Source organism: Budorcas taxicolor, chromosome 4 (genome assembly GCF_023091745.1).
Source record: "Budorcas taxicolor isolate Tak-1 chromosome 4, Takin1.1, whole genome shotgun sequence".
Classification (NCBI taxonomy): domain Eukaryota; kingdom Metazoa; phylum Chordata; class Mammalia; order Artiodactyla; family Bovidae; genus Budorcas; species Budorcas taxicolor.
Window position 1 is genome coordinate 13,780,196 of NC_068913.1, and position 27,806 is coordinate 13,808,001.

Here is a 27,806-nt window from a genome sequence, read left to right on the forward strand (position 1 = left end):
TCTCCAATGCATGCAAGTGAAAAGTGAAATTGAAGTTGCTAGACAGGTTTAGGGAGTAGAAAGCTCGTTGACAGGTGTGTTGCGGCAGGAAGGAGGGGAACGATGTTTGCTTTTCTTCCGGAACCGTACTTCTATTGCCCCAACCTGGGCTCAGGTTGCCGCCAGTAAGCTAATTAAAAGCCCAGGAGTCGCGTTCGGGCTAGGGTGGAAGCCTGGTCCCCTCTCCTCACATCCCCATGTCTCTGCCGCCGCCGCCGCCTGCCGCAGGTGACCCGGTGACCCCTGAGGACAGTCTGGGGTCCGGGACCCCGGAGGACTGGGCAACCGGACCCCCCTCGCAAGCGCAGCCTCTCTTAAGACAGGAGGCTAAAGGGGAGGAGGAGGAAGGGGAGGAGACAGGCGTCCAGGGCGCCTGGGGGAAAGGCACGGCGGAACAGCGGCGGCGGGGCTGGGGGGAGGCCGCCGAGGCGCCCGCGGCCGGGGAGGGGCAGGAGGAGGCCGGGGGCGCCGCGGGCTCAGCCTCCCCGGCGGGAGGCGCGGGCGGCGGCCCCGAGGGCTGGCGGCGGCTCCTCGCCTGGCTGCGGCGGCGGCGGCCCCAGTGCTGCCCCTGTGCGGCGCCCCTTCCCCGCTCCGCCGCGCACTGTTGTCATGGAGGAACCAAGATGGCGGCTCTGGCCTACAACCTGGGCAAGCGGGAGATCAACCACTACTTCAGCGTGAGGAGCGCCAAGGTACTGGCGCTGGTGGCCGTACTGCTGCTCGCGGTGTGCCACCTCGCCTCCCGCCGCTACCGAGGTGAGCGGGCCCTCCCCCTGCCCGGGCCGGCCGGGGCGGGAGGAGGCGACGCGGAGGCTGGAGGCCGCCCCCTCGCCCGACACACGCCCACGCTCACGCGGCCGCCCGCCGGCGCGCCCAGCGGGCGGGGCAGGCGGCACCCCCACGAGCCCCCAGGGGCCCGGGCGGCGGGCCAGGCGCCCCCGGCCGACCGAGCGGACCCCAGTTCAGGCGGCCGCGGGTCGAGGGCCCGTGGTCCTGGGCACCGCCCCCCCACCCCCACCGCGGGCCGCCAGTGCTGGAGTCGGGGGCGCCCGCCCAGGCCGGGCCCAGCGGGTAGCGGGGGTCCCGGCTCCTGCGCGGGCAGGGCCGGGGGACACGCGGCAGGCCCGGGGCTCGCGTGCAGGAGGCGAGCAGGCGGCCCTCGGGGGCCAGCCCAGCGCGCCTGAAGGCCAAGGCCGCCCGCCACGGGGGCACCTCGGCTCCAAGTGGGGTCGCCCAGTTCTGCGCCTTAGGTGCCCGGCTTTTTAGCCTTTGTTTTATCCCGTTTCTGCCCCTGGAACAGCGGGGCCAAGCTGTTGGACAGCGGCAAGGGCTGCCCCATTTTCTTTTGCCGCCGAGTTGACAGCTGGCAGAAGATGCCCTTGGCCAAATGGAGGAGGTGTCACCCAGGCTTTGTGATTCAGAAACGTTTAAAGGGGTCTGGTTGCACACTTTTTACAAAGTGAAGACACTGCTGCCGATATTAGAAAAGAACTTACGGGTTGACAGGAGTTGAGGTGGGCAAGGAAAACAAGTTGGAAGCAGTCTGAGAGAGGAGGCCTTCGCTGTGGGTTTTGAAATTGGTGCAAAGAGTAAGGAAATATGACCTCATTATTTCAGAACGTGTTATTTTTCAGTCATCAAGGGATATTTACTTGTCCTTGATTTTTTTTTCCCCCTTAATTTTCTCTGTGAGAATGTCACTAGGATAGAGGTTGACAGGCTGAGGGAAATTAACAAAGATAGGATCTCTTGTTTGTGGTTCTTGTAGTTTTGAAGCCATTATCTGGACTGCTCTTGGTGATTGTGAGATAACTGGTCAAAAGGTAATGTGTAATAGGTGCGCATTTAAGGTGTTTCCCGTTTAGCTTCACACCTACTTTGGCAAAATATCCAGTAAAGGGGGCACTGGAATCCGAACTCGCTTCTTATTTTAGGAAATCTTTAAAAGTAAAGGATATTTTGATTGGTTGTGCCACTTTGTTTTCTGCGATGCTTTGAGAATTAAAAATCTTACACTCTAGTACTGTACTGGCTGAATAGCCTTTTATATAAATACACGAAATCGATTGAAAAAGATAAATTGCTTATACCCTCTTGGCCTTTTTCCTCCAGCTTCCCATAGATCACATTCACATGACCTGGCAAGACTTCGGTTCATTTGCTGTAAGAGAAGTCCAACACTTTCATATACAAAATAAAGCTAGCAATTTAATGCATTCATTTATTGTCACTTTAAAGAAAAATTTCTGACCACTGACATTTTATGCTATTTTGTTACAAGATGATAGTAATTAAACTCAATTTTATGTATGTGATAGTGGAGGTAACTTTTATAAGTGTGTGCTATGGTCCTCTAATGGCAACCCACTCCAGTGTTCTTGCCTGGAGAATCCCAGGGACGGGGGAGCCTGGTGGGCTGCCGTCTGTGGGGTCGCACAGAGTCAGACACAACTGAAGCGACTTAACAGCAACAGCAACAGCATGGTCCTCCTATGAGCTAAACATCTACCCCCCCCCCTCCCTTTTTTAATTGTGTTTTTGTCTTTTGATAAACGTGGTCCTAATTGCTATATTTAGATTATAAATTTCATCCTTTCAAGATCTGTCGTCCGCAGGGAAAATAGAATGTCAGGTGGAACCTTAAGAGTCAGTGTAGCAATCTGGGATTGTTTATAAAGCCTCCTCCAGAAGCTCAGCAGCAGCTTCTGTAGGTGCTTCAGTGTCTTGAGTGTGAAGCAGTACACCTGGTGTGTGTACATGCCCAAGCGGAATGTCAGGAACGTGAGCCAGAGATGGGGGAGAGAAATGATCTTACCAGAAACTTTTTAGCCAGCCTCATGCTTTAGCAGTGTGAAACAGTCAGATGCAATGCTTTTCACACAAGGATAATCAAACACTTGAATCACAGCATCATAAATCTTTAGAATAAGAAAGGACATTATGTTACATATAGAGGTTTAGGCTGTGTATTAAAATCTCCAGTGTGTGAGTATGGGTTTGCCTCAGGCCAGGAGAGTGAATGCAATTGAAATACACAGATTCAGTATCTCTTGTTTTACAAGCTAAAGAAAGTAAAAAATTGCACACTACAGAAAACAAAGCTTGGCAAAACTACATGCTATCATTGAGCACTTATTATATGCCAGGTGCTGTTCTACTAAGGATTTTAAATCTTAATTTGTCTTTGCAACCAGCCTATGGGTAGATACAAATACTTCCCACTTCCTGCCCCCACCATTTTTAATATCTGTAATCAAGATGAGTTTTTAAAACTTTGATTGCATGTCCAAGTTTAATTGATAACATTTTCCCTACTGTTATATAAAATAATGGTGTATTTTATAATCAGTGGTCTTAGATTCAGAGAATTGCAGTATTATTTACATTTTAAAGATGAGGCATGAGAGGTTAAGTTGCCTAAAGACACACCATTAATCTGACTGAGCTAGGATTTAAAACCCAGTTAGTCATGTCTCATACCATTATGTTATATTCTGCCTTTCTGGAGCCTCTTAGACAGTAGTAACGTATAAAAGGAGTGAGAAAGTGTTTTCCATCAGAACATGGGTTAAATCATTTAGAAATACTAATTCAACCTCACAGTGCCAGCCAAAAATTGTCTTACTCATTTTCCAATAAATGGTGATTTTCTAAAAGTTCAATTCAGTCGCTCAGTTGTGTCCGACTCTTTGCGACCCCATGAATTGCAGCACGCCAGGCCTCCCTGTCCATCACCAACTCCCGGAGTTCACTCAAACTCACGTCCATCGAGTCAGTGATGCCACCCAGCCATCTCATCCTCTGTCATCTCCTTCTCCTCCTGCCCCCAATCCCTCCCAGCATCAGAGTCTTTTCCAATGAGTCAACTCTTCACATGAGGTGGCCAAAGTACTGGAGTTTTAGCTTTAGCATCATTCCTTCCAAAGAACACCCAGGGCTGATCTCATTTAGAATGGACTGGTTGATCTCCTTGCAGTCCAAGGGACTCTCAAGAGTCTTCTCCAACACCACAGTTCAAAAGCGTCAATTCTTCGGCGCTCAGCCTTCTTCACAGTCCAACGAGTTACATGTCTAAAACTTCAGAATCTGACCTGTTTACTTGTTCCTTCAAATCCTGGTTCAGATGTCACCAGCATAGAGGTTAGGAATTCAGTGTTTCTACAGTGACTAGTACAGACTTACCATCTTGTATTATAATAATTTGTATCTGACCTCCCCACATAAACTTTGAGCTTCCAAGGGTATTTTATTCATCCTTAAATCATCAGAGCTTAACACATAGTAGGAACTCTGTAACAGTTATTGGATAAACTGACTTTTGAAGTCCTAATTTCCTTCTCTTTGCCTCCCTGCATTTGGTTCTTTTGGTTTTAATTGAATTTCATGTTCTAAGAGCATGTTCTGATCTTAATTTTAGAAAGTAGTGTTTTGTGTTTTTTTTTCATTATTAATATTATTTCACATAAAAAATGACATTTTAAAAAGTAGTTATTCTTTTAGTTACATTTTTTTGTAAATTTTACCATTATGGAATCACAAGATATCCATGAATATTGTGATTATAGACTAAAGGCATCATTTCTGGGATAAGAAGCCAGTATCAGTAGCCTTAAGAATAGTTCCAATCTGGTTAAATTTAGATTTTCTAATTGATAAAGTTAACTTGCTTCAAATGTCTTGGTTTTATTGACTTCTAATTCCTTTCTGTCATAGGCATATTTAATACAAATATGAAATAATACTGCATGGTTTGGAAAAATGAGTTCAAAGCTTCAGAAATTAAAACAAGAAGCAGCGTTTGGTCTCTCAGGCTTTCCCTTCTTTGGCTGCTAGAAAAATCCTGATCTACATGACACACTCTTGTAAAGAGGCACTCCTAGCTTATCTAAAGAAAATTGTAAATGGTGATTTTCAACACAGACAGAAGTATAACTTGCTAAGTGTGGGACAAATAAAATATTCTGCAGATCAGATTGTAAACTTTATGATCTGGTATTTTCATGGTTGTTAGCAAGAAACATACAGCTTTGTCAAGATGATTCAGTCTAAAGGTGCAGTGTGCCAGAGGTATTCTATTCGATGACAAATATAAGCCTCCGTTTATTTAGCAGGTCAGGTGTTTTTTTTACTTGTTTTTTTTTCAGGTTTGTTTTTTAACTTGTTTACTTACTTTGTCTGCTCTTAGTATCTTTCTATTATAGAAAAATCATGCATAAAAACCTGAGACTTTAGATTGACAAACGAGAATGCTTATGCTTAAGATAACAGAATGAAGGGAAGACAGCCATTCATCTAGATAATCTTTGTATTAGAGATAGCTGGAGTAGATAATTCTATCCCATTAGTTGCTTTTTTTTTCTTTTTAAAAATTCTGTTCTAACGTGATTTATCTGAGCACTTGGCAACTTTCATCTCACTGGTTGTATTAAGGTAGCTATCAAAATTATATGAAGCAATTGAAAATAATGACTGTAGTATTTTGTTTTCTTTTGTTTGGGGTTCTTCTGGGTAAATTTTCAAAGGAAAATAATGTGCCAGCATATGTTAACATGTAGCTAGTATACATAAAATAAATGTGTCACATTAATCGAACATTTAGATTTACATTTAGTGATTTGATTTTAAAACTGTTTCCTTCCCAGGAAAAGAACTAGTTTTAGAGTATAGAATTTTGCGGAGTTTTTTTTTTTTTTTAGAACTAGTTAATTTATTTTTAATCAGATATTATAGTATTTACTAGTGCTACTATTTTTATTATTTTGCTGACAAATATGTAAAAGTCTGTGTCCTCATTACCTTTTCAGTTATCTACTTAGCAATTCTTTTACTTTCCTAACAGTTCTTCATATTACATTCTCTCTACTAAAATAGCTGGTGTAGTTTCTGTTTTGAGTAGACCTTAACTGGCTTCCCTGGTGACTCAGACGGTAAAGAATCCACCTGCAATGTGGGAGACCTGGGTTTGATCCCTGAGTCAGGAAGATCCCCTAGAGAAGGGAATGGCTACCCACTCCAGTATTGTGGCCTGGAGAAGTCCATGGACAAAGGAGCCTGGCAAGCCTCAGTCCATGGGGTCCCAGAGAGTCGGACACACTGAGTGATTTTCACTTTAACTGATAAGTTACAGAGACTGTTTCAGATACAAGGTGTTTTGTTTTTTTTTTAATTTGCATATATTATGAAGAGTCACTATTAACTAGCATTTATTCAACTACCTTAATATGGTAGTTGAATATTTTTCCCAGAAAGACCAGCTAGTTTTTAAAATGCAGTGTTCAAAATGTCTTTTGGCTAGTGACAACTTTAAATCTGTCTTGGTATGAGGTTTTTCTAATGTGGGGTCTTGAGATTAGAGCTTTTGTTTTCTACCAGCTGAACTACTGAAAAATAATGTCTGAGCAGTAATATTAAAGAGGGAAAGAAGAATTTGGCATTTTAACACACACATTTTCTGGTGGAGAAAATTGATTATTTTAAGACACTGGTGTGGCACTTCCATCTCCACACAATCATATCAATAACCTCTAGAGATGGTTAAACAAATAGCATAATCGAACACACTGAAAATTGATCCAGCTTCTATTAAGAAACAGAAGTCAAGTAACAGCAATAAGAAGAAGGGATGAAGAAAGGAAAACTTTACAGAATGCCAATTGTTTAAAATGTCTTATATAACTTTTTAATAAAATAAATGTGTTACTAACTTTTTGCTTGGTTTAATAGATGTATTTAAAGAGGTAGAAGTGCTGTAAATATGGAATTTTCATCCTAATTTTAAACATTTACTGGATTTTTAATAGGATTTTACTGTATGGCCATTATTTAAAAATGCAGCAGCAGTGTTGTTTTTAGGAAATAATTGTGTGTTTCTATAGTCCTTTCTTTATTCCTCCGTGATTGTTTATGTAACTTAATTTTGTTTTTTAGAACTAGCATTAGTTTTTGATAATTGAAAAGAATTAAGAACTGATTATTTATAGTTTCCTTAGAGAGATGTTATTAAAAAATCTTTAAAATACAGAAAAAACTGCTTAGGCTACATCTGTAATTACAAAAATATAATAACTTATCATCTACTTTCCTTATCCAGTTTTCACCAACAGAACGGTGTACTATTTTCACTTTCCTCCCTGTTCTGTTTTAGAGTTTATGACACTGTGGTATCAACATTTTCATTGTTTATGCTTACTTGCCTTGTGTTTGTATCACCTTTTATCTGTGTGTTGTCCAGACGACTGGATGGAGAAGAGAGATGTGTTGTACTTAAAATATCTTTGGCTCTTTCCTATCTCCACCATTTTGTTCTGTAGTATTCTTTTTACCAGATTCTCCGTCCTGACCTTAACTATTTGTAAAACAAATAGATTGCTATTGACTGGTAAAGAACTGGAGATCAAATTTAAAAGCACATTAACTGTAACCCCACAGTTAATGTACACATCTCATTTCTCCCTCGTCCATTTGATATACTTGAACTTTTCTGATGCTTCCAACCCCCTTTTTAACCACATACATTGGTCATGTACATTAAGCTAATGTACAGTAACATGGCCAAAAGAAGTAGGGTAACCATCTGTCCCAGTTTACACAGGAGTGAGGGGGTTTGCAGAAATGGGATTTTCTGTTTGAAACTTCTCCCAGCCACAGTGGGAGGAGTTTGCTGTCATCCTGACGGTGGAGGCAAGAGACAGTCGAGAGAAGTAGAGGATGGATATTAATAATAGCATTTATTACTGGTAATTGATCATGTGTATCTTCAGCCATCTTTTGATTAACAGTGTTACAAGTCTTTGTGAGATTGTAAAAGGATGACATTTTATTACGCATTTTAAGAAGTTTTTAATAAGTCTTTCTCTGTTTGCACTTTTACAGAGTAGGGATATAGCCCACTTCCTTCCAGGGAAGTTGTAAAAAATCAGGGCGTCGATTTATAAAATACTTCAATATTTACCAGGTTTCTGATGTACTAATGCACGAAGTACTGTAATACTTGACTAGGAAGTCATTTCCAGAGTCTTCTCTTCTATCCCTGAAACTTTTGTTTCCCAACTAGAAGTAGAAGTGATAAACAGATACAAAGGCTATTTTGAGGCAAGATGTCCCTGGAGGGAAACTTGCAGTAGAAGGGACTGCCAAAGCGTTGCCATAGCATCGGGGATGAAGAATATTCTAGGTGATTTATCTGTACTAGTGCCTCTCATTGACTTCAATATTAATATATTAATAGTTGCTCTGCTTCTTAAGGATGAGTCGTATGTACCTAGAGGGTACAGTGAAGTGTAGAAAACTCTGTGCTCTCTCAACTCCAAGGGTAAAATGGGATAGACAGCCAACGTATAAAAATATAACTATTGTTAGCAACATTATTGTGTTTAATTATTACAGGCAATGATTCATGTGAATACCTTCTCTCAAGTGGCAGATTTCTTGGAGAGAAAGTTTGGCAGCCTCACAGCTGTATGATGCATAAGTACAAAATCAGGTAAAGTTTCTTCATTTATTATGTTTTTTCTTCTTGGCTAAGATGGGTCTTAGTATCTGGTAGAGAAGTGTTAATAGAGCAAAGAAAGTGGCAGATGGTGCTTCTCCATGTGATGGTAGAGAAGTGCTGACAGGGCAGGAGTGGGGGTGAGTCCAAAGGAGTATTCTTGCTCTAAAGCATTAGGGAAAGCTTTGGACCAATCTGCTTTATCTCAGGTGAGAGAAAACCAGGGGCCAAGGGCAATAGCCTGTGAATGAAAGACTTTTGCTTTGGGACTCGGATAGCTACCTCTTGCAGTTTTTCTGAGAGAGTGAGTATTAAGCAGTTACTGTGGTTCAAGTACATATGAAACACTTAATCGAATTAATCAATCATACACGAACTGGTAGGTTAAACAAACCTGGCCACCTGTTTCTAAAATGACAACATAACTGTATATAATAATCCTGTACTACTTTGTTCACAAATTATGTGCTTTGAAGATGCCTGGGCTGATTTTCTGTATTCTAATTGATGTTTCCTTGTTGATTTCAGTGAAGCAAAGAACTGCCTCGTAGATAAACATATTGCATTTATTGGAGATTCCAGAATTCGTCAGTTATTTTATTCTTTTGTGAAAATAATTAATCCTCAATTCAAAGAAGAAGGAAATAAGGTAAAATCTGTCTATTTGTTTCATTAGGGTATTGTTTTAGCAGTTAGGCAACTGAATAGTTACAGGAGAAGTGTGCCCTTTCACGTGAACAAAAGAAAGTATAAAATTTTTAGTTTGGTTTTGGGAAAGGGAACGGGGAACAATTTGCCATTACGGAGCCATAAGAAAAAGAAGTGGTGGGTAAAGTATTGGCAAACCTTTTATTGACTTAAACTTTTTGTTTTCAGAAATATTAAAATTCTTTCCATGGAAAAACTTAAAAAAAATTTTTTTAGAAAGAATAAAGAAGAAATATCCCTTATCCTCCTTTTAATATTTTGCTATATTTCTTTTCAGTCTCTTTTTTAAAAGACAAAATTGTAATAGATTAGCATGTACAATTTGATATCTTCTTGGCTACCACTTATCATAATTTACCATATTATTATAAATCAGTGTTAAGTATCTTCATAATGGCAATATACTAGTGAGTGGATATAATGTGATCCTATGTAATCTTCCCTTTTCTTAACGTTTTGTAGTTTTCTAATTTTTAATATTTTATGATTTTAAAAAGGACATTTTTATTACATTTTTGTGTGAGAACTTTGCTTTTTAAATTAGTTCCTTAGGATAGAATCTTTACAGTGCAAATATTAGGTTAAAGAATATAGTACTTTAAAAATTATTGATTATATTATTCTTTCAATCTACACTGTAATTAGCAATGTACATTGGAACCTAATTTTTGTAACCTTTCTGGCACTGGACATTCATGCTATATAATTAAAATGACAGTGTGACAAATTTCTGCTCTTTTTAATTTCTCATTTTAGAAATGTTATCTTTTAAAAAACTAACAAGGACGAACATCTTTCTAAATGTTAATTTGTTAATTAGTTAATTTTTGTGAACTCTTTCATTGTATCTTTCTGTTTAATACATTTTTAAGTGATCTGAAGTTCTCATTTCTGTCTTTAATTGCATATGGTTGGGAGTGGAGAATAACAAGAAAAAAGTAAAGTACAAGAAAGTTCAGAATTGTAGGGCAGTAGCTCGTTAATTTATGATAAAAATCTGCCTGTACACATCACCTTGTCCAGTGGTAGGAAACTGAAAAATCGGGGACTTCACAGCTAACTAAGTAGTCTCATCATGATGATGGTTCAGTTCAGTTCAGTTCAGTCGCTCAGTCGTGTCCGACTCTTTGCAACCCCGTGAATCGCAGCACGCCAGGCCTCCCTGTCCATCACCAACTCCCGGAGTTCACTCAGACTCACGTTCATCAAGTCAGTGATGCCATCCAACCATCTCATCCTCTGTCATCCCCTTCTCCTCCTGCCCCCAGTCCCTCCCAGCATCAGAGTCTTTTCCAGTGAATCAAATCTTCGCATGAGGTGGCCAAGGTACTGGAGTTTCAGCTTTAGCGTCATTCCTTCCAAAGAAATCCCAGGGTTGATCTCCTTCAGAATGGACTGGTTGGATCTCCTTGCAGCCCAAGGGACTCTCAAGAGTCTTCTCCAACACCACAGTTCAAAAGCATCAATTCTTCGGCGCTCAGCCTTCTTCACAGTCCAACTCTCACATCCATACAAGACCACAGGAAAAACCACAGCCTTGACTAGACGGACCTTAGTCGGCAAAGTAATATCTCTGCTTTTGAATATGCTATCTAGGCTGGTCATAACTTTTCTTCCCAGGAGTAAGCGTCTTTTAATTTCATGGCTGCAGTCACCATCTGCAGTGATTTTGGAGCCCAAACAAATAAAGTCTGACACTGTTTCCACTGTTTCCCCATCTATTTTCCATGAAGTGATGGGACCGGATGCCATGTTCTTCATTTTCCGAATGTTGAGCTTTAAGCCAACTTTTCACTCTCCTCTTTCACTTTCATCAAGAGGCTTTTTAGTTTCTCTTCACTTTCTGCCATAAGGGTGGTGTCATCTGCATATCTGAAGTTATTGCTATTTCTCCCGGCAATCTTGATTCCAGCTTGTGTTTCTTCCAGCCCAGCGTTTCTCATGATGTAATCTGCATATAAGTTAAATAAGCAGGGTGACAATATACAGCCTTGACACACTCCTTTTCCTATTTGGAACCAGTCTGTTGTTCCATGTCCAGTTCTAACTGTTGCTTCCCGACCTGCATACAGATTTCTCAAGAGGCAGGTCAGGTGGTCTGGTATTCCCATCTCTCTCAGAATTTTCCACAGTTTATTGTGATCCACACAGTCAAAGGCTTTAGGAACTCTTGTAAGAAGAATCCAGTAGCGATTTTCAACTAGGAAAAGCTAGTGTAGATTTTAAAGCTGAATAATAGAAGATAACAAAGTAAACTTTTCATTTTATTTGATATCTATGAATGTATTTTGCATTCGTATTTATACATACAAAACTATACAGAAGATTTGAAACTGTTTAATGACGAGATTCTTACAGCTTAAAGTAAAAAAACCTCAGTAAACATTTTAAAAATAGATATCTGAATTTTAAAAAATAGTTTTACTATTTCTAGGCTTAGAATAGAGGATTTGAAAATTGGAATAATGCATTTGGCAACAGTTAGTTGAAAAAAATCTATAATGGTTTAGTCCATGGCCAGAAGTAGCTACAATATGGTATGTTGTTCCTGAGCACTAGGTTTCCAATTTTTATTTTCTAGGGGTTCCTGGTTATCCCACAATTATCAAATAAGATGCATTTTATTTTATATACATTTTGCAAAGAAAGTTTTTTATAGTTTTAAAGAGACAGTTATTTAGTTCAAACTACTGGTGGAGCATTTGCTAAATTGTATTTTACTTATTCTCTTCTCTCTGAACACCTTGAGGACAGAGATTGTGTGTTATCATTATTTTTAAATATGTTTCTTACATATTTCACAACATAGCCTGGCATGTTGTGAAATTTGATTACTTTTTTTTAGCCTTGGTAATGGGATTCTTTAAGTATTGAAGATAATTTTTTAAAATTTCTTTTCTGTACTGAGGAAAATTTTTTTAAAAGAAGCTTTAGAGCAGGATTCTTTTTTTTTTTTTTTTTTTTTCAAATTATATTTTGTGGAAGACTAGTTCTGTAAGAAGCTCTGGTCAAATAAGTTTGGGCAGAGGTGGATATCATATCCTCCTCCTAGGTAGTTTTAGTTTAGGCTAGGATATTAAAAACTTAAGAAGTCTTGCAATGAAGAAAGCTGTTTGTGTTACTTCCAGCCAGAGGGCAAGCTAGATACTCTGGGGGCCCCTTCCACCTCAAACCAACTAGATCCTAGATTAAAAAATACTTGTTGATGTATTTCTAGACTTTGAAATGGGGGATACATCCCCCAGAAAAAAGGAACAAACTGTGAGGCAAATCCAGTAATGGGAACGATAACAGTCAGTGTGCAATAGAGATTTGGGTTGCCCTGAAGATAGATGCCTGTAGCTACAATGCCCTGTACGTAGCAAACAAAGCTCTGAGCCAGCATATTTCTCAACAGTAATATTGATAGCCAGAGGACAGTAGACTGATAGCTTTAAAGTTCTGATAGAAAGAAACCTTTAACCTAGAATTGTATCCCTAACATACGAATTCCTCTATTCTTGAATTATAGGACATTTTAAAATAAACAACAACTATGAGGGCTTACTGCAGTATAAACTTATACTAAAGAGTTTTCCAAAGAATAAACTTCAAGGAGGGAAATGATTCAGAAAAAAAAATGATCCGAATTAATGGTTAAAGAAAATAAGAAACGTGTATGAATCTAAACAAACTATGTCAAATAATATCTTTTTACACTTTACAAAAACACAGTACTAAAGAACTGACATAGCATATAAGTCAGAGAGAGATGAACACAATTAAAGTGTTCTGATGTCCTCTTTACACTTTAAGGTATCATCTTAACTTAGAACTTAAGATGACCTTTATTCCAAGGGCAAGGACTGGAAGGATAGAATTAGGGTGGGTAATTCCAAACCAGAAGAAGAAAAAATAAATGAAACCAAATTCATCTAATATCAAATATAATACATAAACATACATACATAAGCACACACGTATGTGTGTACTCTGATACACATATGTGAATACATACATATACATTTATATTACATGTTTAAAAATCTGTTTAATTTTATGTTTATATAAAATATACATATGTGTGAGGGAGCTAGAAATCAAAAATTAAGATGGAAACATTTATTATCAAAACAATATAAGTAGTCTAAACTTGTCAGCTAAACACAGATTTTTCAGACTGATTTCAGACTGGCTGTCTACCATAGTGGGAGAATTACTCACTACTCATGTAATTAATGATAGTGCAAGTAAATGAGTAAATATAGGCTGTTAGTATGCTGATTTTATAAACTTATAACTCAGTACTTAAAGAATATGCTAAGATATTGGAGAATATCTTTCAAAGCACACATGAAATCCTTATTTTGATCACATTTTGGTCCATTAACCAAGTCCTAACAGTATCAGGGAATTGGTGCCATCTCTCTCTTTTAAGTAAGCTCCTTTATATTCTTATTCTGATAAAAATTCTAAAAGCCTACAATAAATGTTCCAGTGGTAAGTTGGTAGACATATTTCCATTAAACTCAGGATGTTCATTATTGCTGCTTCTATTCAGTATTGTATTATAGATCCTTAGGGAGACCCAGGCTCAATCCCTGGGTTGGGAAGATCCCCTGGAAGAGGAAATGGCAACCCACTCCAGAATTCTTGCCTGAAGAATCCCATAGATAGAGGAGCCTGGTGGGCTACAGTCCATGGGATAGCAAAGAGCCAGATATGACTGAGTGATTAACTCTTTCTCTCTCAGCCAAAGAAAGGTGGTACTTTGAAGATGTAAGGATTGGAAAGAAATAACTTGATATTTTATAATACAGTTATCTACATAGAAAATCCCAAAGAACCTATAGAAAATTTACTAGATATAATAAAAATTTTAACAATATAGCTAATTATAAGATAAATATATGAAAATTGATTGTACTGACTCAATAAAGCTGTTAAAAATTAATTGCATATCTACTTGTCAGGAATAGAGAGTTCAAAAATGTTATTTAAAATATACTCTGTGCAATAATAATAATTTTTAAAAAACAGTACATAGGAATAAGCCTAGTAAATAAGCCTCCATCTGTATGTATGCAGAAAGCTTACAAAATTTTATTAAAAGACAATTTAGTTTTCTGAGGAACCTCCATACTGTTCTGCATAGTGGCTGTACCAGCTTGCATTCCCACAAACAGTGTAGGAGGGCTCTCTTTTCTCCACATCCTCTACGGCATTTGTTATTTGTAGACTTTTTAGTGATGGCCATCTGACTGGTGTAGACTGGGACCTCACTGTAGTTTTGATTTGCACTTCTCTAATAATTAATGACGCTGAGCATCTTTTCGTGTGCCTACTGGCCATCTGTTTGTCTTCTTTGGAGAGATGTCTGTTAAGGCCTTCTGCCCATTTTTTTATTGGATTATTGGTGTTTTGTTGTTGTTATCATGCATGTATTTTGGAGATTAAGCCCTTGTCTGCAGCATCATTTTCTCCCATCCTGGAGCACTGTCTTCTCATGCTGTTTATGGTCTCCTTTACTGTGCAAAAGCTTGTGAGTTTGATTGTGCTGTGCTGTGCTTAGTTGCTCAGTCCTGTCCAATTCTTTGCAACCCCATGGACTATATCTCATCAGGTTTCTCTGCCCATTGGGATTCTCCAGGCAAGAATACTGAAATGGGTGGCCATGCCCTCCTCCAGGGGCTCTTCCCAACCCAGGAATCAAACCCAGGGCTCCTGCATTGCAGATGGATTCTTTCCCAGCTGAGTCACCAGCAAAGCCCAAGAAGACTGGAGTGGGTAACCTAACCTTTCTCCAGAGGAAGTTCCTGACCCAGGAATTGAAGCAGGGTCTCCTGCATTGCAGGTGGATTCTTTACCAGCTGAGCTACCTGGGAAGCCCCAAGTTTGATTAGGTCCCATTTATTTATTTTTGTTTTTGTTTCTATTTCCTTGGGAGACTGAGCTAAGGAAATATTGATAAGATTTGTGTCAGAGAATGTTTTGCCTATGTTCTTTTCTAGGAGTTTTATGGTATCATGGAGTTGTATGGTATCATTATGTTTAAGTCTTTAAGCCATTTTGAGTTTATTTTTGTGCAAGGTGTGAGGGCATGTTCTATCAGACAAAAATATAATTCAAAGAGATACATCATCTGTCATAGCAGCACTGTTCACAATAACCAAAACATGGAAGCAACCTAAATGCCCATTGACAGACGAATGCAGTGCGTAAAGATGTGGCACAGAGGTACAGTGGCATAGCACTTAGCTAGGGAAAGGAGCAAAATAATGCCATCTGCAGCAGCTGGGTGCAACTAGAGTTTGCTATACTAAGTGAAGTAAGTCAGAAAGAAAAGTACAAATACTGACAGTAGGGGCTGTGATGACAAAAATTTCATGGTCTAAAGGTATTGAGATCATACAGAGACTGTTCTCTTATCACTGTGAAATTATGTTAGAAGTCAATATCAAAAAAGATATTTGAAAATAAACCACATATTTTCAAGTGCATTGTGACATTTACCAAGAGAAATCTTTGGCTTAGCCATTGAAAGCCTCAATAAAGTCAGAAAACAAAAAACACAGAGGGTGATTGCAGAGAAGAAAGGATTTAATGAGAGATTAATATCAAAATAAGAAATTAATACCAAAGGTACTTTTAAAAAGCCCATGTATTTGGAAATTAAGTGACCCCTTTTAAATGATGGGTGTACCTAAGAAGCTGTAACAAGGAAAATTAGAAAATATTTGTAACAGAATAAAAATGAAAAAAGACTATACCAGAATTTGTTGCATGCAGCTGAAGCTGCTGTTTTGGATTTTGTTTTTTAGGGTCATTTTCTTCTTCCTTCTTTTGTTCTCTTTTGATTTGATGACTGTGTTTAGTGCTGTGCTTGGATTTTTTTCTCTTTTGTATGTAAATCTTTTACAGTTTTTTGGCTCGTGGTTACCATGAGGTTTTGATATAGCAATCTCTATACACATGCACACACACACACATATATATATATATATACGATTGTTTAAGTTGCTGATCTCTTAATTTCAGATGCATTTCAAATATCCTGAACTTGTGCTTTCCACCTCTCACAGTTACTGGTTTATATAGTATATTTGTATGAGGGTAGTTTCCTTTACTATATGTTTGATTTATCCAGTGAGCTTTCCCATTTTGTAATTTTAGTGTTTCTAATTGTTGCCTTCTCTTTTTCATGTAGAGCAGTTTGTTTAGCATTTGATTTGGTGGTGCTGAATTCTTTTAGTTTTTGCTTATCTCTAAAGTTTTGATTTCTCAAACCAATCTGAACAAGGCCTTTGCTGGGTAGGGTATTTTTTCATTGTAGTTTCATCCCTTTCATCACTTTAAATATATCATGCCACTCAATTCTGGCCAGTACAGTTTCTCCTGAAAAATCAGCTGATAGTCTTATGGGGATTCCCTTGTTGGTTATTTGTTGCTTTTCCTTCATTGCTTTTAATGTTTTCGCTTTGGTCTTTAATTTTTATTGGTTTTATTACTGTGTTTCTGGGCCTGTACCTCCTTGGGTTAATCCTATGTGGGACTTTGTGCTCCCTGGACTTTGTTGACTGTTTCTTTTCCCGTGTTAGGGACGTTTTCAGCTATTGTCTCTTCAGATATTTTTTAGGCCCTTTCTCTCCTCCTTCTGGGACCCCTATTATGTTATTGGTGTATTTGACAGAGCCCCAGAAGTCTCTTAAATTGTCCTTTTTTCTTTTCGTTCTGTTTTCTTTATTCTCTTCCATAGCAGTAGTTTCCAGCACTGTCTTCAAGCTTACTTATCCGTTCATCTGCCTCATTTATTTTGCTGTTGAGTCTTTCTCGTGTATTTTCAGTTCAGTTGTATTCTTCATCTCTTTGGTTGTTCTTGGTATTTTCTGACTCTTCTATAAACTTCTTGTACCTTCCTGCTCTGTGCATCCATTACTCTTAACTCTTTCCTCGGATAGATTGCCTGTCTTCATGCCATTAGTTGTCATTTTGGGTGTCTTTCTTTCTCCTTCCTCTGGAACATATTCCTCTGCCACCACATTTTGTCTAAATTCCCATTTGTATTTTTATGTATGTGGAAGTTTTGGAGAAGTTTCCTCCAATAGGGGATGCCCTCTGTGTCCAAGCAGTGCATTTCCCTCTCATTACCCAAGGTCCAGTGACCAGCTGGTGCCAAGGTCTGTTCTGGCCTGAGTTTGCAGACTCAGTTCCATGGGGTGCTGTATGGCAGTTTTCTTGCTTCTGGTGTCTGCCCTCTGGTGGGTGAATCTGGTCTAGAGTCTTGTACAGGCTTTCTGGTGAGAGGCCAGTGTCTGCCCCCTGGTGGGTGAACCTGTTCTAGAGGCTTGTGAAGGCTTCCTGATAGGAGAGACTGTTGCTTGCCCACTGGTGAATGGAGCTGGTTCTTGGTTCTCTGGTGGGCAGGGCTGTGTCAAGGGCCATGTCTACAGGTGACCATGGGCTCAGAAAGTCTTTAGGCAGCCTGTCTGCTAATGAGTGGCCAATACTTTGGCCATCTGATGTGAAGAACTGACTCATTGGAAAAGAGCCTGATACTGGGAAAGATACTCGATGGACATGAGTTTGAGTAAGCTCTGGGAGTTGGTGATGGACAGGGAAGCCTGGCATGTTTCAGTCCATGGGGTTGCAAAGAGTTGGACACAACTGAGCAACTGAACTGAACTGGGACTGCTAATGAGTGGGGCTGTGTTCCTGCCCTGTGGATTGTTTGGCCTGAGGCGCTCCAACTTCAAAGCCTACAGGCTGTTGGGCAGGGTGTGGTCTTGCTGCTAATTACCCACGTAAGATGTCTGCCTCTAACGAGAGCTCAAGTAGAGAAACACTCCCCAATATTACCACTGCCAGCTTTCAGGACACTAGAGAGAGCCACAGCTGCCCCATGCCTTCATAATACACTCTCCAAGACCAGCAGGTGGGTCCAGCCCAGTCCCCTCTGAAGTCCGTGCTTTTGCTCTGGGTCCCTGTTCTTATAGGACCTTGTGTGCACCCTCCATGTGTGGAGTCTGTCCCCCAGTCCTGTGGATCTCCTGTAATCAGCCCCTTTTCTGGGAAAGCCAAATGCTTTGGAGGCTCCTCCTCTCAATACCAGACCCCTGCGCTGGGGAGCTTGGCATGGGGCTCAGAACACTCTCTCCTGTGCGAGAACTTCTGTGATAAAATTATTCTCCAGTTTGTGGGTCAGGATATGGAATTTGATTATATCACAAGTGTGACTCTCCTACCATTTTGTTGGCCTTCTTTTTGTCTTTGGATATAGAATATCTTTTTTGAAAGGTTCCAATCTTTTTATCCATGGTTGTTTAGCGATTAGTTGTGATTTTGGTGTCCTTGTGAGAGGAGGTAGACTCAAGGTCGGTTTTCTCCACCATCTTGTCTTCAGTCATATACATAATACCTGGCTTTTATTGAATTCTAGGTTAAAATATTAGAACTGTAGCAAAGGCTTTATTAGGGAAAGTTGAACATGAACTGTATTATTAGATTTGATAATATTTTATCAATGTCAACTTCTTTGGGACTATAGTATTACAGTTATGCAAGAGAATGTCCATATTCTTCAAAGATATGTGTTTAAATATTTAAGGGTGAAATGTTACTATGTGTGCAGTTTACTTTTACATCCAGAAAAACTAGTATATGTGGTGCATAGAGACACATGAAATTAGTGTAGAAAATACTGACAATTGGTAAAGGATGTCAATTTTGCTGTAAGTCTGAAATTCTTCAAAATTAAAATGGAGTGAAAGCCAACAACATTGAACAGTGTATCATTTAAAGATGCATATATGTGTGACAAAGCTGTATAATAAAATAGAAAGAAAAATAAAATTTAAGATGATTGTTCTTTTTGGGTGAAGAAAGGAATTTAGAAGCCAACATAGCTCATTTCGTGTGTTGGTAACACTGATTTGTGCCATGGATTCATGAGTGCTTATTTATTTTTACTATGACTTGTGACTTACATATATGTGATATGTTATTTTACATATAGCAGATGTTATATTATAATGAAGAGATTGAATTGACTGAATTAACTGTGCCATGCCAAAAGGAGAAATATTTCATGACACACTATATCTCAGAGGGAGACTTTTTTAAAGGGATAGGAAGAGGAGAACACCTGTGCGATTTTCTCTGACCCGATGTCCCAGACTTATTTGACCAAGGAAACTCTTTTCGTATAACATACCTTGAAGTACTGGAAAAGGAAATGGCAACCCACTGCAGTATTCTTGCCTGGAAAAATCCCATGGACAGAGGAGCCTGGTGGGCTGCTGTCCATGACTTAGCAACTAAATCACCACAAGTACTATTGAATTAATGGTCTCAAGAGTCCTTTTGGGAAAAAAGAATACAAGTGAACTTATTTAAAAAACAGAAGTAGAGTCGCAAATGTAGAAAACAGACTTACGGTTACCAGGGAATAAGAGGGAGAAGGGATAAATTGGAATATTGGGATTAGCATATACATACTACTATATATACAACATATTAACTTTAAAAAGAGTGGATAAATGTATATGTATAGCTGATTCACTTTGCTATACACCTGAAGCTAACAACACTGTAAGTCAACTCGATTTTTTTTTTTTAAGCCCTTTTAGGAAAAGATGCTTAAACAGGACTAACAAGAATTTTAAAATGTAGCCTGTTCATAGAAACAAACTATTTCTTAATATAAATACTATCTGTCTAGTTAATGAAAATGTTTCAACTTTGATTTTAGGAAGACAGTTAGCTTCTTATTAACTACCCCTGTTCCATCCTGAATAATTATGAAATGATTTTTTTTTCTTTTTATGAAACAGTTTTATGAAACTTTTTATAAGAAGTTATAGTCTTTGGATTTTAATTTTTGTCTACAACTAGACTATGTACCATCTTCAGAGTGAAATCTTTAATAACCTAGAGTCCTATGTATCCATTCACGTTTAGGCAGGGTCTTCATTAGTATAGTGGTGAGGATGGACTAGCTGTTGCTACAGCAATAAATCCATATCACAGTCTTAATACTTAGCACTTCTTGTCCTACCACCTGGGACAAAGGGCTTTGTTCCCTGCAGTCATTCAGGGGTCTTTACTGTTTGAATTTTTACTGTTTTCTAGTTGTTCCATTTGGGACATTCAACCTCCTCAGTCTCTGTATCAGGTTAAACCAGATGAGCAGAATTGCCCTGGGAACTTCAGCCTCTAAGTGACCCACATTACATCTAGTCATAGTACATTGGCCAGAACTAGTCATGTGGTCCTGTCTAACTGGAAGGGATTTGGGAAATACAGGGCAGCAACTGGTCTCTGCCATAGATGATAATACTCGGACTAAATTGGAATCTTGGGAAGCTTGACAAAAAGATAATTTATGTAGGCATGTTCGCCTACCTGCTTATTCATAGTGGGAGTTTTATCTTTACCTCTAAGATGTTGAAGATCACAAATAAAAAGTCTCTTTTAAAACAGTATCACTTATTTTGGGGTAGTCTATACAGATCTTTTCCCCTTGGGGTTGAAGGTAGATAATTGGGATATGGTGTATAAATGAACCAACAAAAGCAGCTGAAGGAGGAATTATTTACATAAAATTAATCTGTGCATTAATATTTTTCTGTCATCTCTCCCTCATTATGGTAGCATGGAAACATTCCTTTTGAAGACAAGAGTGCATCAGTTAAAGTGGTAAGTTCATATAATAGTAAGCTCAGTGCTATGATGTTGAAACTATTCGCTGGTTAATGTGCATGTACATGTAGTGCATTGAGAGACGGCAGGTAGAGTAAGTTCATGTAATGCGCGCGCTGTTTTGTGTAATAGAAAATCTGGTCTCTTAGATTTCTGTCCAGGAAGAAGTATGTCAATTTGACACCAGTGTGTATTTGGGATTACTCTTCATAAGAGAACATTATATGAATTTTCTGAGTTCCCAGTGCCTTCTAGGTCCTGAGAATACAGATGGGGATCAAGACAGCAGTGTCCTAGATCTATCCAGTGGAGCTTGCAAGTCATTATAGTCTTCTGTGAGCATTTAAACATGGGATTAAGTGTTAAAGTGTTAGTCGCTCAGTTGTGTCTGACTCTTTGCGACCCAATGGACTGTGTAGCTCACCACGCTCCTCTGTCCATGGAATTCTCTAGGAAAAAATCCTGGGTTTCCATTCCCTTCTCCAGGGGATCTTCCCAACCAAGGGATCGAATCCAGGTCTCCTGCACTGCAGACAGATTCTTTACTGTCTGAGCCACCAGGGAAGCTAAGGATGGCAAAAAGGAAAAAGTAGGACGTTATAAATGTGTAGAACAGGGAATTAAAAGTAGTTTTCCTCCTTGAGGAAGTGATGCTTTACCGGAGGCCTCAAGGGTAAGCAGGAGGTAGGTAGACTGACGGGAAGAGCTTGTGAGCATTATAGGTGGAAGGAACAGGAACAAAGCCCTGGAGAAAAAGGAACATGTAGAGCATTCCAAGAGCCGAAGGAAAACCAAGAGTATGGTTAGAACAAGCGGGAAAGCGGCAGAAAAAAGGCAGACTATCTAGGCAGAGGCCAAGACTACAACTTCTCAGAATTTTAAGGACTTTGAGACTTATCCTCAGGGCAATTGATTGAAAATTCTTAAATACTTAAGCAGGGATGTGGCAAGATCAGATTTTAAATTTTAAAACATTACTCTGTTGAAAAGGTGTGGAAATATTCTAGAGAATAGCAAAAGTGGACATACAGAGAACTATTGTGAGGCTTGCCAAATTGGGATGAGAGATGATGATATCGTAGATAAGGTAGTGTTTTCCCTTTAACTACTCTGTAAGAGATGTGTTAAAGCTTGTTTTGAATGGTGGACATAGTATTTTCTTTGACTTCTTTTCTTACATTTCTCTCTTAGGATTTTCTGTGGCATCCAGAGGTTAATGGTTCTATGAAACAGTGTATCAAAGTGTGGACTGAGGTCTGTATTTGAAAATATGGCCTTGCTGGTTTTGAGGAGTCAAATTTTGAAAGCTCATTCTCCTACACTCACCTGTCCTACTCTCCTCTACTTTATACCAACCTTCTTGATTTTGACCATGCTAGATTAATTGTCACTTTACAGAGAAAACAAAGTTTTGATCCAGTGTCTCTGGACATTACCATTCTAACCCTGTGGTGATTAGGCTTATACCACAGTTTACTGATTTAAAGCTTTCTGTTACTGTTGTGGGTGTTTGCATGCTCAGTCATGGTCAGCTCTTTGCAACCCTGTGGACTATAGCCTGCTTGGCTCCACTATCCTTGGAATTTTCCAGGGAAGAAATACTGGAGTAGGTTGCCATAGCTCAGTTAATTCAAACTCAGATAATCTTTCTATCACAATACACATTTTCTTGAGCATTTTTCCACTTTGTTCTTCAAACTTTTATGTCCTGATACTTGTGAAAAAAAAATTTTTTTTAATATCCTTATTCCCTTTTATTATTATATTTGTGACCTAAAAGTCAAGCCTGGTGTGTTTTGGCTCATAATGTTTGGAGATAAATTAGAAGACAAGAATGCTGTTAACCTCAGAAAACCCCTAACTTCTCACAAGTCCACTTTAGAATTCCCACAATGTCTCCATACATCTCCTTGTCAATCCTTTAATTAAACCTGTATCCTTTCCCAGAGGTATTTGCATTGGGGATGGATAAAACAATATTCGACTTTGTTGGCCTTGTTTTGCTTAATTACTTGTGTTGCAATGGTATTTTTTTTTCTTTCTTTTCACAATAAGTATTTTAATACGGCAACTGTAACACCTTAATAGAATTTTGTAGGATCCAGTGAGAACCTAGTCAACATTTTTAACCTTGCTTCTTTGAGAAAATGTTTAAGTTTTCAAAAAACAAACATACAGACAACTTTTAGAATTCAACTTTCTGGAAAATTTGGATCTCACGTAATTTTGTTTTGTTTTAATAATATGTTTTTAAATGTCCAGAAATAAGAATAATGTTATGTGTATTTCAGATGATTTAAACATGTGATTTATATTTATGCTGAACCTGAAAGTATATCCATTAAAGTTGTAGAAATTCACAGTTAAACAACATCAGTGTAATATAATTTAGAACTCAAGCAAGATCACAAAAACCTTTGTTACGACTAAGCTGAAGATATATTGCATATTCAGATCTTCTGTTCTTATAATTTGCTAGAACTTGATTTTGGAGCTTTAGGTTCTATTGTAAAACTCCTTTTGATTCTTGGGGGAGAGGAAATATTCAGCTTATTGGATAAATGGTCATGTACTTACCTGAGATTGATTAGTTGACTGGTTTTAATTATTCAAGGAGTATGTTTATATGCATATATTCATGTGTTTTTTACTGTTTCCATAGTAAGCTGCTGAATCCTGAGAATACATATTTTTATCATGTCTGTACTATAACTAGCTTTGTTCTCAGTATTAGGAATGTGGCTAGAAATTAGCCCCAGTCTCAGCCCTCCAGGACTATGCAGTCTAAAAGATAGACTAGACTTGCTTATGAATGATGACATGATAATATGAAGGGTAACAATAGACTTGGCCACACAGAACTGTGAGAGCACCATGGACAGAGGCACTTGGGATGAGAGTTGTTTAGAGTATAGGTGAAGATCTAAGAAAGCTTTACAGAGGAGATGAGAACAACATTGGGTTAGAAAGATGTGAACTGAAATAACCTCGCAGATACCTAGAGGCATAAAAGCAAAGTTGAATTTAAATAACTACTGTTATCCAACAGATATTTATAAATCATATCATATTTTAGGCCTCAGGCTAAACACTGCTGATACTTTGATTAACATAACAGAGTTCCTGTCCTCAAAGAGCTTCTAGATGATTTGGCAGATATGGGTAATTAGGGAAACCAGCAATTTAGATTTTCTTCTGTAGATAAATGGTAAGCATTAGGTCTGAGTTACTGAGACCAGTTGGGGAGTCTTGGTATGAAGTGAGGTGATATTTGAAGCGACTTAAATGGAAATAATTCAATAGACAGCAAGTGTAGATTAAAGAAGAGAATGTGGGAATGAAACAGAAAAGATTCTGAGAGAAGGTGATAAAAGAGGTAAAGCAACAAAAGCAGAAGAATAGCTAATATAACACACAGGGAAGGAAAGAGTTTTAAAAGTGAACAGTAGTGTCACTTTAGGAAGTGTATAGGCTAGACTGCAACTACAGGGCTTGGCAGTTCAGAATTCATTAATGGGCTCTGAGGGAGGTTTTAATGGATTACTGACTCAAAATCAAAGCATGATAAGTTGAGGCATAAATGAGAAAGAAATTAGCACAGTGAAAGCTGAGCGCCCTTCCGAGTAATCTGTTGGTCAAGAGTGAATGGGAAGCATTTGAGAGCGAGACAGAATTGAAGGAACATTTTTTGAGGATAAAGATGACTTGACATTTCGTGGACAGAGAGAAGGACGAAGAGAAGAGGATGAAAGGGATAATTCCAGAATTTGAGAAGATAACTTACAGACATAGCTCCAGATGTAAAAAGGGAGGAGATACAGACTCAAGAGTAACCGTTTAGCCATTAAGGAGAATAGCGACCTATCTGGTCTAACTCCCCATCTATCAGAAGATGATAGACTGTGTGAGTGTATGGACAAAGCTGTGAGAATGGAGCAAGGTGGGCAAGAGCGCACAGACCAGATGAGTTCTGTGTTTCTCTACCTTTGAGGATTAGGCTTTAGGCCAAAAGTGAGGAGGAGGGCAGGCGGGACCTGTGTAAGAAAAATATTTAGTATGATTTGGGATAGCTGCCATGAAGAGTGAGAAAGGGAGCCACCTATGGATGAGGAAAAAGTTTCAGTAAAATAGCAATATAAAATGGGGCATGCTAGCCTGGAAATAGACTAATTTTGTGATTATGTTTCTCTGCTTTCATAGTTCTCTACGCTTAGCATGTTTTACCGTCATAATGACACAGTGACTGTCACTTCTCTTTTTGTATATGGCTTGGATGTTTTCTGATTTCTTTCTTTTGATCATTTCTTGTGCACATGATCGTAATATCAGGTCTTCTGTGTTGTGAAAAGTGCATTGAACTCAGTAGTCAGAGACTTAAGTTCTGGTTCTGTCTCTGCCAGGCCTCAGCAATACCTATAAACCTGAGTCTATAGCCTTTTTTAAAAAACAGTGTATACATATGTATATGTATACATAGGTAATCTCCCTGCCTGTCTCACAAGTGGCATGAATCTATATTAAAATGAGCTAATTTAAGAGAAATACTTAGTAAATTACCAAGCAGTATGCAGTTGGTGTGTGTGTGCTCAGTTGTGTCTCTGCGACCGTATGGACCGTAGCCCGCCAGGCTTCTCTGTCCATGGGATTTCCCTAGCAAGAATGCTGGACTGTGTTGTCATTTCCTCCTTCAGAAGATCTTCCCAACCCAGGGATCTCCTTTGGCAGGTGGATTCTTTACCACTGAACCAACTGGGAAGCCTCTATATAATTGGTAGTATTATAAATAATACAGTTTGCATTAGGTGAGGATTTGTACCAAACTTCTCCTTGTTTTTTTTTTTCCCACATTATGGTCTATCATAGTCAGTTAACTTTGTTAAATACATACCAGACCCAAAAGATCTTGTCTCCTTAAAGCCCTACTTTTATTTAACACTGTATCTGTGTACCCTGTAGGCTTCCAAAGATACTTTTTAATTGGCTGACATAATATACTAGAGCTTTACACGATTTACTCAGAATTCAGAATATTAGGCCATATTAGATTTTAGTAGTGTTTTTTTTGGTTTGGGTTTCTTCAGCTCAGTCCAGTCGCTCAGTCATGTCTGACTCTTTTCCAATCCCATGGACTGCAGCACGCCAGGCCTTCCTGTCCATCACCAACTCCTGGAGCCTGCTCAGACTCATGTCCATTGAGTTAGTGATGCCATCCAACCATCTCATCTGTTGTCCCCTTCTCTTCCCGCCTTCAACCTTTCCCAGCATCAAGGTATTTTCCAATGAGTCAGTTCTTCTCATCAGGTGGTCAAAGTATTGGAATTGCAGCTTCAGCATAAGTCCTTCCAATGAATATTCATGACTGAATTCCTTTAGGATGGACTGGTTGGATCTCCTTGCAGTCTAAGGGACTCTCAAGAGTCTTCTCCATGCCACAATTCAAAAGCATCAATTCTTCAGTGCTCAGCTTTCTTTAAAGTCCAACTCTCACATCCATACATGACTACTGGAAAAACCAAAGCTTTGACTAGACAGACCTTAATTGGCAAAGTAATGTCTCTGCTTTTTAATATGCTGTCTAGGTTTGTCATAACTTTTCTTCCAAGGAGTATTTGTCTTTTAGTTTCATGGCTGCAGTCACCATCTGCACTGATTATGGAGCCCCCCAAAATAAAATCTCTTGCTGTTTCCATTGTTTCCCCGTTTATTTGCCATGAAGTGATGGGACCAGATACCATGATCTTAACTGTTCTGAATGTCGAGTTTTATCTTAAAGAACACCAAAGAATTAGCCATGCAAGCTTCATGCCATCCTGTGTAGTCATGCAGCCATGTAAGGTTTGCAGCATAGGATGTCCATCTTGTTGTGACAAGAATCTGAATAGGAACCCTAGAAAATTAAAATGCATTTAAATGGAAGAAGAACGTAAGGGAAAAAAGTTAAGCAACATTACTTGTATTAATCTCCTGAACTAACTATAACACTATTATAAAGATTTTTCTTTCTTCAGGATTCTGTTACAAAGCCCCATGTGATTGTAGCAGGAGCTGCCACAGTAAGTTATTATCTGTATTCTTACATAAATGATTTTTGTTTCATATACTTAAGAACATGCTAAGAAAGAATTAACTTATGCTAAATAGAATTCTTGATTATACTTATATTTTAATTCTTATTTCTCTTGTAATTAATTAGACTGATAATTTTAATAAAGATCTGAATGAACTTAGGAAATTTGATGGTAAATGTCAATATTATTTTTATATCTAAAATTATATTCTTTTTTCTTGAATGTTATACATTGAAAGTCTAATTTTTTATCAGCTCTTTGTAACTGCCTTCATGTATTTCATGAAATAATTGACCGTATTTTATTCTAATATTGAATAAAAATGGAAATTCTCTTAAAATGAGAACCTTTTTTACAATAGAGGAAATTATATACTTTCATTTTCCTGTGATAAATACTGAATTAATGCTTAATTTTTACTTCCTCTTAGTGGTCTATCAAGATTCACAATGGCAGCAATGAAGCGCTTTCCCAATATAAAATGAATATTACCTCCATAGCACCACTTTTAGAAAAACTGGCAAAGACTAGTGATGTTTATTGGGTCTTACAAGGTAAAAGTAATGAAAAAATGTCATTTGTATCTGTTTTGAGGCTTGGGTTTCTATTATCTATTTCAAGAAGCAAAGTTACTACTTTATGAGAATAAATGTTTGCAAAATTAGAGTAAACTTGAGCTATTTGGTTTCCTGTTTTGAACTTAAGGAACAGACAGACTAATGAATATAATAAGTAAAAAATTAATAATAAATAAATTCTCCAAGGAGTCTCAGCAGTTAGAATAGAACATAACAAAGAGAATAAGTCCTAAAGGCAAATTAGATGCT

General features: G+C 38.6%; 1 protein-coding gene across 2 annotated transcripts in view; it reads left to right on the plus strand.

The window, feature by feature from the left end:
* The first annotated feature begins 662 nt into the window (after nt 1-662).
* The window catches only part of CASD1 (CAS1 domain containing 1), a 54,112-nt gene continuing 26,968 nt past the window's right edge, over nt 663-27,806 (plus strand). The window contains exons 1-7 of one of the 2 annotated variants that reach the window (XM_052638644.1): nt 663-795; nt 8,425-8,521; nt 9,056-9,176; nt 20,864-20,908; nt 22,103-22,165; nt 26,920-26,964; nt 27,410-27,533. In XM_052638644.1, the coding sequence (XP_052494604.1) occupies nt 663-795; nt 8,425-8,521; nt 9,056-9,176; nt 20,864-20,908; nt 22,103-22,165; nt 26,920-26,964; nt 27,410-27,533 (628 nt within the window). Of the gene's footprint in view, nt 796-8,424; nt 8,522-9,055; nt 9,177-20,863; nt 20,909-22,102; nt 22,166-26,919; nt 26,965-27,409; nt 27,534-27,806 lie in introns of those variants that run through there. The other variant, XM_052638645.1, reaches the window with a different exon arrangement.